This window comes from Vidua chalybeata, chromosome 1 (assembly GCF_026979565.1).
Source record: "Vidua chalybeata isolate OUT-0048 chromosome 1, bVidCha1 merged haplotype, whole genome shotgun sequence".
Taxonomy (NCBI): Eukaryota; Metazoa; Chordata; class Aves; order Passeriformes; family Viduidae; genus Vidua; species Vidua chalybeata.
This window is the reverse complement of record NC_071530.1, coordinates 60591148-60601957: the sequence shown is the minus strand read 5'-3', so window position 1 is coordinate 60601957 and position 10810 is coordinate 60591148. Positions and strand designations below refer to the sequence as shown.

Sequence of the window (10810 nt, the reverse complement as noted above, 5' to 3'; positions counted from 1 at the left end):
AGAAATAAACTGTGGGTATTCTCCCCACTTGAACTCTGTAATATCTCTGGGATTTGAGCAGTATAATCAGTGTATCACTGCACAGCAGCAGTGAGACTTCTGTTAAATCCAACAGCAAGGCAAAGAGTATCCTCTCAAGAGTTTGTCCAGCTCATGGTGTGCTTGCCTTACAGCAACTACATCCCATTTCACAAAAGAAATTAACGCAAATTGCCAAAGCACTATTAATACAAAAACACTAGCTCCTGATTGCAGGTGATACAAATTCATAATCTTTGGTGAGCTGATAGGATATTGTGCACTTAAGTCTGCGTCTTATGGTCAGTACTGAAAGCCCAGCTGATATGTGGGAGACTCATGGAAGCACTCCTGTCAAGTGTACTGCTATGAACTTCTGGCTGCAAAAGCTGGACACCCTGCATTTCCCAGCCACCCTTCATGCATGTGGCACAGCCACACCAGTCCCCAGCGAGATGGTGGCACTGGGCAGGGCTTTGCACGGTCCTTGTGCCAGAGACTCACCAGCTGTCATGGGACCCAGTGGCCCAGGGCTCCCACGGGCCAGTGCTCCTGCATAAGTTAACCTGGAGAAGACTGAGAGCCCTGAAACCTTATCACAGTCTGCAACTTCCTCACGAAGGGGAGGGGCAGACACTGATCTCTGTAGTGATCAGTGACAGGACCCGAGGGAATGGCATGAAGCTGTGTCACTAGTGGTTTGGTTTGGGTATTAGGGGAAGGTTCTTCATCCAGAGGTGCTTTGGCACTGGAACTGGCTCCCCAAGGAAGCGGTTAGACCACCAAGCCTGACACACTTCAAGAAGCATTTGGACAACGCCCTCTGGCACATGGTGTGACACCTGGCGTGTGCTGTGCAGGGCCAGGAGTTGGACTTCGACGATCCCTGTGTGTTCCCTCTAACACAGGATACTCTGACTCTAGGCTTCCCCTCTCCCTACGGAGTGGGGGTCTCGATGGGGCGCGGGACACGAGGCTCCGGAAAGCAGAAGCCCCCTCCCGCCCCCAGTCCTCCTCGGCTACGCTCCCACCCTGCCCGGGCAGACCGGTCGCCCCTGGCCCGGTGCCACGGGCCGCCGTGCCCCGGCGGGACGCCGCTTCTGGCCCGGCCCCTCGGCAGCTCCTCCTCCGCGGCGGCGCGGGCGGGCCGTGCCGGAGCTGTGCCGGGCGCCGCTGCCTGTCGCCGGAGCGCGGCCATGGCCTCCCTCCTGCCGCGGGGCGCCGCCGCTGCCCGCCGCCGCTTCCCGCTGCGCCCCGCGCCGCTCGCCCCGGGGCCGGCGCGAGCCGCCAGCCGGGCTCTGTCCGCCGCCCTGGTGCGCCGGGGCGGCCTGGTGGGCGGCCGATGGGTGGAGACGGCCGCAGCTTTCCCCGTGCAGGACCCGGCCAGCGGCGAGGAGCTGTGCCGGGTGTCCGACTGCGGGGCGGCCGAGGCGCGGGCGGCTGTGCGGGCCGCGCACGAAGCCGGCGGCGCCTGGGGCCGCCTCCCCGCCAAGGTGAGCGGCCGCGGGAGATGGCGGCGAGGGGGCCTCGGGGCGGTCCGGTCCAGTCCGGTCGGGTCTTCCGGGGCCTCGCTTCCCTGTCCCTGCGTGCGGCGGCCACGGCAGCCTTGTCTCTCCCTCCTCCCAGGAGAGGAGCGCGCGCCTCCGCAGATGGTACGAGCTGATGATGGAGAACAAGGAGGAGCTGGCGCGGATCATCACAGCCGAGAACGTGAGTGGGGCGGCGAGGGTGGGCACGGGAACTGCCCCGTGCTGGCACTCGCGCTGGGAAACCCAACACAGGCAGGCGAACAGGGACACCAAGTAAAAGTGACAGCTATCAAGCCTCTCCCTGCGTGCTTCACCAGTTAGCCATCATGTCCTTTTTAATAACTTTAGGCATATTGTGCACCCGCATTTGTCTGCTAGGTCAGTGGGTGACGTTTCAAACATTCCTTCTCTGTTCATATATAAAATGCATTGGTTTGATAACGGTAGTACCTAATCAGAGGAAACCAGGCCCATGATGTGCTTCATGGCATGCAAAATCTTACATCCACCTAATCCGTAGTCCCTGTGGAAGAAATGCAGAAATGTGACTGGGAAAAATCATGCAAGTCTCCAAGTTGGATTCACACAGTCGGTATCACTGAGTAGTCTGGGAGCTCACAAACTGGTGTCCTTTTGGACAAAACCTTGCTGGAAGATAGTTCAGCAGCTCCTCTGTTGTGTAACAGCAGCTAATGGTTATTCAGTCCACGGGATCAGACCTGGGGGTAGTCGAAAGCAATACTCCCAAAACAAATAACCCTGGCATAAACTTGTAACTGTTTTGCCATGATGTGTGTCTTTCTTCAGAGTGGTAATAGCAGCTAAGTTAGAGGTTGTAAAAAAACGCGTACTACATTTGCTATTTCTCTTCCTTGTCCTAGGCAGGTATGAATCCAGGCACAGCATACAAATTGTTGACTATACAATGATGGTACATTGAATACACACAACTATTGCTGCTGCAATCATGTAATCCTTGCTGGAGATCACAGTGTATGTCAGAGGGAGGGGATCATAAAGTACTTTGAAAAGAAAAGAAACTCCAAAATTACTTGAATTTGTTTGTATTGCTTCCGATTGCTGCTTACAATGTATCTTCAATCTGATTTAATCAAAGGGGAAGCCTCTGAAAGAAGCACAGGGTGAAATTGCGTATTCAGCCTCGTTTCTGGAGTGGTTTGCGGAGGAGGCTCGACGGATTTATGGTGATGTTATTCCAGCATCTGGAAAGGACAGAAGAGTCCTGGTGCTGAAGCAGCCAGTAGGAGTGGCAGCCGTTATAACCCCAGTAAGCATAGCTGAACTTTTCTGAGTCTTGTGAAGGTTTTCAGCTCAGCCCCCAGCTCAAAATGTCACTTACTTCTGCAAAAACAGGAGGCAAAATTTTCCCAACTTTGATTGTACTATCTTCTCTCTTCCTAGTGGAATTTTCCCAGTGCTATGATTACCCGGAAGGTTGGTGCAGCTCTGGCAGCTGGCTGTACAGTAGTGGTGAAACCTGCAGAGGACACACCTTTATCAGCATTAGCTCTTGGGGAGGTGAGCTTTCAGTGCTAAGCTTTTCCTCAACAATGGACTGATACTGTAAAGAGGGAATCAGATGGGCTTGGAAGGTAGCTCTGGCCAGCTTCATATGTGAAGAAAGGACAAACTGACTTGATGCAGGTGTTTTAGTGTATTGAGAATCTTTGAAACTGCCTCTAATATGGTCTAGAGCCTCAAAGTGGATTGGGCCACTTTGATGCTCAAAATATATCCTTATATCTTTAATTTGGTTCTTTTGAACACAGACAGCTTAAACCAGAGCAAAGCTGCTCTCTCAAGCACCTGTGGCACCTGTTCCTAGTTGTGCTGAGTCATTTTGGCTTCTACTGACTTACAGACTGTTTTCTTCAAAACAATGAACAATCATCGCTCCTACAAAATGCACTAACAATGCAAATTCTGTTTTTCTTTTGTTGCAGCTTGCAAACCAGGCTGGAATCCCAGCAGGAGTGTATAATGTTGTCCCTTGTTCCAGACAACAGACAGCAGCTGTAGGGGAAGTTCTATGCACTGATCCATTGATATCCAAAATATCTTTTACTGGCTCTACAGCAACAGGAAAGGTACATATGTGGACAGAATATCCTTGAAGATTATTACTGTGGTTATACAAGAAAGCTAGGGGGAAAGTGTGTGCCTTTATACAGAGCCTTCTTTTCTGGCTACTGTATACAGATTGTCCAAGTAATTGTGTACCTCTTGAGATACTGCTTATATGTTTTAGCATCAGTACTTCATGGAAGGATGCCTGTCTGCAATTCTTAATAACTGCCCTTTATTAAATAAACTATGATGTGAACAGTCCTGTACAAGATGTTCTTGGTTTATATCATAAGGTGAAAACATACTAATAAGAACACTGAAACTGAGTTTCAAAGGTGCCATTCAAGAGTGGCTTCAGCAGTTGAGAGAAAGTATTAGAGTGAGGCCCTGGAATCTCTGCTATCAATGGTAGTCAATAAGCAATCTTGTCACCATCTCTAATCAAATCACTAAAACTGCAGAGTGTGGCTACAAAATGACAATTCTCTAGGATGGCTGTATGCAGAATGAAGAAAAAGTCTGGTATCAAGGCAAATCATAATACCAAATTCTGTCAGATCTTGGAAAACTTTTGTAAGAATAGTCAAGATTTTATTATCAAAAAATAATAGAACAAACAAAAAAAACTTGACAATATTAATGTATAAATTCTGACCTCACCTGAAGTTGATAAAAATCTTTCTCTGCATTAGTCCTTGGCCAGAATTTCATCTTTAAGGATTTTAATGGATGAAAGTTGCTTTTTTCTATGGAGATGGTCTAACATTGTAGAGAAGATGCAGATTATTTCCTTGCCAGAGTTAATTTTTCACTGCCTTGCATCCACTGTTCACATCTATTAGAGGTACAGATGTGTTCATCTCTTCTGTTGCCTACAGATCTTGCTGAAACATGCAGCTGGCACTGTGAAGAGAGTTTCCATGGAGCTTGGGGGACATGCTCCTTTTATTGTGTTTGACAGCGCCAATGTGGACCAGGCTGTCGCAGGAGCCCTTGCTTCTAAGTATAGAAACTCAGGACAGGTGAGAATTTTTGTCCATGTTTAAAGACAATGAAGAGCTATTTTATGTAAAAGGAAAGCATAGAACACTTCATTGTGAAGAGAAAGGTGCTGCGCTCACAAATGGCTCTGGGCACTAAAGCCAGTTACCAGCAAGTCTAAATAGCAACACTGAAATCGCATATATTTTTTTCAGAGCAAAGGGATAGCACAAATAAATAGATCATTGAAAGCACTTAAAAACAACTTTCAGGAAGAAAGCAAACTCAAACTCGGATAATAAAGGAGTTAGAAAAAAGACCCCTGAGCACTAAGTGAGATTTGAGTTTTTGCTGCTCAGTCCAGCATTCTGCAGTCTAATTAGAAGGTATTTCATGCAGCTTCTGGACCTTGGTTGATCCATATATCTGAGTCCACAAAACTCACAAAACATTTCCCCAGCGTAATCAACTTAGCAGTGTGACATATTTCACACACCCACTCACAGCTTATTGAAGTTTTATTTCTAAAGTGAAATGGGTAATGAAAGAAATGGCATAGCTGGGTAACAGCTTAGGGTAAGGGAGGAGAGGCAGGGGATATCAGTGTAGTAACCTGATTCTGTGGCGTGAAGGCCAGAATGGATTAATAGATGGATTAAATACAATGCAAACTAAAGGAGTTTTGTCTTATCTTGTTTGTTTTCAGACTTGTGTTTGCACAAACCGTTTCCTGGTGCAAAACGGAATTCATGATGAATTTGTGGAAAAGTTTGCTAAAGCTATAAGCCAAGAACTACATGTTGGAAATGGATTTGATGCAAAAACTACCCAAGGACCACTAATAAATGAAAAAGCAGTGGAAAAGGTATAAGTAAATATTTCATTTTTAATGTCCAAATTTTCTTTCTATGATCCATATAATAACTTTACATTTATGTTTCACCTTTTCCCCTTGTTTTATTAGAACATATTTGCACTGTGGCTGGAAGTGTGTTCTGTCCCCCAAGTCCATGGGTACATGTAGACAAACAGATGTGGACAGCTCATGTATCATCCCCCTGTTTCCATGAAGGGAAAGAGTCAGTACAGTGATCCTGCAGTTCTGAAGCACTGTGATTGACAATTTCTGTTGAGGAACAGTGTTTCTTTGGCAAAAGCTAGGCAGAATAATTTATTTGGGTTAAAAATACCGGAACTCTGGATGTTGTAATCACTTGAAACTTCAAGTGCATGGTCTGGGTCTTCTGTTTTGGGTGACCTGCACCTCCTGGAATATTTATTTTTTAAAAAACCCTAATAAGTCACATCTTCCATAATATTTCACTCTTCCTAAGGTTGAAGATTCTTGCGTCAAGTGGCCTATACTTTGTAAGATATTACAGCTCAGTTGCATGCAGGCTTGGTTTGAATCCATTATACATTAATGCTGCCAGATTCTCTTTATAAAATAATGGGAAAATACTCAGTTATTTGGGAAACAAAGGATACAGTCCTTGAATTTCTTTCCTTCATGCCTTCCCTTCTTGCATCACAAAAGTGTAGTATGTATATCAGGAACAACTATATATACAAATAAACAAACACTGTATATAGTCACTTCCTGTAATTTCAAAGGACAGTATTCTAGGTGGGGATTGCTACTTTACTTTTCTGATTGCTTTGTTGTCTTTAGATGAATTGTAAATATAGGGAGTAGGTAGAATCATAGATGTAGGAAAATGTTCTTGCCAGTTCCATCTTGAGAGTTGTTTCTCTTTCCATGGCAGTCATACACTTCATTTCCATAGTGCTTGATCACTGATATAAGATTCAGTTTTTAGTCCTGCAAAGATTTTTACTCACATTAGGTGTAGGCTTTTAATTTCTACAGAAAGTGGGCTGGGGACCACATTCATAATTTATGCCTCTGAAATTATGTTAGACTGAGAGAAACAAGAATTGAAGAGAAATTAGATAATATTGCAAATGATCCTCTGCAAAGTGTAAAGCTCTCTTCAAATTTTTCTCTTAAATATTGGGAGAGTATTATTTCTTCAGTGGGAAATGTATTATTGCTCATTCTTAAATGCTGACTTTAAGATTTTTGTTATGCATACCCAGGTAGAGAAACATATTAAGGATGCCGTTTCTCAAGGAGCATCTGTTGTGACTGGAGGGAAACGACACAACTTGGGGAAGAATTTCTTTGAGCCAACATTACTTACTAATGTTACAACAAAAATGCTCTGCACCCAAGAGGAGACATTCGGCCCTTTAGCACCAGTTATCAGGTAAGACTATTAATTCCACAGATTAAAATTAACAGTTGAAAAACCAGTGGAAGATTATTTTGAATAAACAAAATTTGAAAGACAAAAAAAATTTTTGTATAATCACACAAGTCTTGTAAAAAGGCTGGGGTACACATGTGAACACATACTTTGGATATGTGGCTTGTTTGTTTCTTTTTCTTGGCCTAAGCGTAGCATCTCTGTAACTTTTTGAAAATTAAAGTATCTCAATGGTTAAGCAAGGCTAGATAGCAGCAAAACCTTCATCAGCTTCATGATCTGTGGTATGAAATAGGAGACAGGAATTTTGTCATGTGATTTGCTAGTCCTAAGCTTTTCTGACAGAGGATGAGTTGGAGCTGTCTGTTCTCCTTAAAGCCTTCCCTGCCTTTGTGCAGAGCAATTGGATGTGATGGAAGAACATACAGTTATCTCTGAGACTTGAGAGTGCTGTGTATTTGGGGAAATAGGTAGGCTAACCCATGTGAAGTAAATGTCTTGGTACCATCCAGCTACCTCAGGGGGATAAAGGCAATCTTACCTACTTAACTGCAGTTTAAATTAAGAGAAGAGGTAGACACTTCAGTGTTTCAAAATGAAAGTTAAACTCGCTTTTTAATATACACTTTTGGGTAAACTAAATTGACATTTTAATTCCCAATAAGACTGCTTCTTGTCAGTAAGTCAGCAAGATAGCAGGAGAACTGTGGGCCTCATTTTTATTTTTTCTCTTTCTATTGACAGATTTGAGACTGAAGCAGAAGCTGTTGCTATAGCAAATGCAGCTAATGTGGGTTTAGCAGGTATGCTTCTCTGTCAGATAAGTCTATTTCTGTGGTTTTGTGAGCTTTAGTGTTAATGGGGTAATGATTTTGAATGTCATTAAGTCTCTTTTTCACATTTTTCTGCAATTGTTCTTACTGATTTTCACTCCTGTATGTCTGTGTCTGCATGACAGGATATTTCTACTCCCAAGATCCAGCTCAGATCTGGAGAGTTGCAGAACAGCTGGAAGTTGGAATGGTTGGTGTTAATGAAGGCATAATCTCGTCAGTGGAGTGTCCTTTTGGTGGGGTAAAGGAGTCTGGCTTAGGGCGAGAAGGTTCAAAATATGGCATTGATGAATACTTAGAAATAAAATACATCTGCTTTGGAGGATTATAAAAGCCTTCAAACAGCACAATCCACACAACCTGGGGAAGAGTGCTGTTGTTTTTATAAGCTTCTTGAGCCAGAAATATGTATGAATGCAATTTCTACCTTCATTAGAACTAATCAGCCTGTTGTGTGTGTGTATAGAGATATCTACAGTATTCTGTGCCGCCAAATGTTTTTACATAATCTTTGTTTACCCATCCAGTTTTTCAGCAATGTGATCACAATGTCCATTATTTTTAGTAAAGAGTAGGGATGTACATTTATTGTTCTTAGATTATCCCTGTGTAACTGGGAGACCTTTGAGACTTGTGCATAATGAAAACAGATTGTAACCTATAGCAAGGGAAATTAGACCACCATTTTTTACTACCTTTAGTACTTAGTGTGGATAAGGGAGCCTTTGTGATGGCAGTCTCCCTTTAGAATTTTGTGTAAATACTCACACTTTCTAATGTGGTTATGTGACCTCCTATAGAAGCAAGTGTGTGGGATTTTTTTTTTTTCTTAAATTGTGGGAGAAATCTGCTGCTTACAGAAGGAAAGGAATAGTTTTGAGCTATATCTAGGCATCCACATAGGCTAAGAGATAGCTTTTTCAGCACTGTTAATGCTGACTGCAGGGCTGCTACCTGTTCAGCTTTAGGTTTTTGAGCAAAGAGGTGTACTTCAGGCCTTACAGCTTGCATGTCTAGGATGAAATATAGCTCTTGTTTGATGCCTGTTAGCCTCAGCAGTCCTGGAAACAGGACAGTCCAGGACAAAGAATTGCTGGCTTAGTGAGAAGCAGGAGGAAGATAAGACACTCACAGTAACAGCTGGCAGAATTGTAAGGGGAGACTGTAAGGGCTGTGTGAAGAAAGCACAAGTGGTGACATGACTATACAGATAAACTCCTTCTCTTCCATGAAAAGTCCATGACTCTCCTTGGGTAGAAGTACAGTCGCTGATGTAAATATTGCTCAGTGTTTAAAGGAACATAACTCACCCCTTCAAAGAATAGAAGCAGATAACCATCCCTGTGGGCTTTGTATCTTGAATTGGATTTGTGGTTACACAGGTGAAGGTCCAATAGGGAGGAGGGCTTAAAAACCTTTGAACACGGCTCATTCGTGACTTAATAAAGATTTAAATAGTGGTGGTTAGAGGTGAGGCTTTGACCTTTGGCTTGACCTCATTACTCTTGTCATCTTCAAAAGATGATGTAAGGCTTCCTTATTATGAAATAAACAATGTTGTTAAAAACATTTTAATGGCAGTCAAACAAAGCACTTTAAACATGCAATGTTAATTTGGTGAATAAATCAGTACGGCAGAAGTTAAGTGGAATAAATTTTGTTTCTTGTGTTCATTATTAAAAATAAAGAAGGCAACGGAATCTTTCTTCCTATAAAGTAATAAATGTACTGTATGAAATGAAATATTTTAAAATATTTTATCCTACCAGGCAGAGAGGTACCAGGTAACACAAGACTTGGAGAAGGAAGGAAAGCAAGCTGGAACAGTTTCACAGGGTTTTTGTTTAAAGCGCACATAAAGTAGCATTGACTGCTACTCCTTATTTTTAAATATTTTTATGGTTGCATTTGTGTAGCAGTTGAGACCAAGTGGGTCCTGGAGCATGTTATCTATCAATACTGTGTGCATCATGCCAACTGAAGGGCAGTTATAGGGTATTTACTGCCTTTCCTGTAATTCCCAATGCACCAAACCCACACAGCTGTGGTAGTGAAGACTTCAGTACTGTTATCTGTGCTTGTCAAAAACTCAAAAAGGATGGCCTCTTTCTACACCAGTTGCAAGAAACTTTCCTATACCCAACTTCTAAGACAACACTATTGAGCACACAGGCTGTCTGAGTTTTGGGAATATGGTGTTGTAGGAGTAACCTGTTTGCCAGGTTACTGGCTACTGATGTGTTTAGTATTAATTGGAAAAAACAATTGGGTAAAAGAAGGTCATGCCTAGGTTCCCAGCTTCCACAACACAGTGATGCAGGCGTAGTTAAAAGTACTGTACACAGGTAGAATATCTGCCACTGAAATTCAATTGTATCTGCCTGTGAACTGTGGAAGGTCAAAATTAAAATCATCTTACAGCTGTATGACAGTGTACTATTTGATGTGAGTGTCCTTCTTGGGACAGTGCAGTTGGAGGATAAATTATTTAACCCTTGCTCTTTTCACTACAAGTTACTGATGATGCATTGGTACATTTAAAATCTTAATGTCTTTTTAATGTGCTTTTCTGATAATAGCACTTCTAATGAGTGTTAACTTTTTTTTTAGCAAATAATACCTTTTACAATGCCTAACAACAAGAACAATAATTAATGTTTGTAAGAAACTTAAGAAATACTTTGGTCTAGATTGGATTGTGGTTGGATTTCAGCATAACATCCTCATGTCAGTAAAGTCTACATCAGTTAAGCACAGATAATCAAAGTTGTCTTCATAGCAAAAGCTGACATTCTTCAACAAAAGACTTGAATTCTCACACCTCAGTTGTGTTGATTGCATTTGTGATAGTTTAGCAATTCCTGGATATTAAAACTGTGATTAAAAAAATGTTTTCAGTTATATAAATAACTTCTATGAAAGCACCAGATTTTGTGGTTTATTACCTTATTCAGTGCTGAAGTGACAAATTGACAGCAGCCACATTAAGTTCAATCTCTCAGATTTGCACAGAAGATTTTTCTTCTGACAGCTTTATCACTGGAAAAGACGCCACCCCTTTGCATCTACATGTTCATATAGTGTAAGATTT

At 42.6% G+C, this 10810-nt stretch overlaps 1 protein-coding gene across 1 annotated transcript; it reads left to right on the top strand.

The window, feature by feature from the left end:
• The first annotated feature begins 1214 nt into the window (after window positions 1-1214).
• On the top strand, window positions 1215-10643 carry ALDH5A1 (aldehyde dehydrogenase 5 family member A1). Its single transcript, XM_053935345.1, has 10 exons — window positions 1215-1511; window positions 1645-1728; window positions 2665-2835; window positions 2970-3086; window positions 3512-3655; window positions 4514-4657; window positions 5323-5481; window positions 6717-6886; window positions 7631-7689; window positions 7845-10643. The coding sequence occupies exons 1-10, from the start codon at window positions 1215-1217 to the stop codon at window positions 8048-8050; spliced, it is 1551 nt and encodes a 516-aa protein (XP_053791320.1). The 3' UTR covers window positions 8051-10643.
• Window positions 10644-10810: the final 167 nt, after the last annotated feature.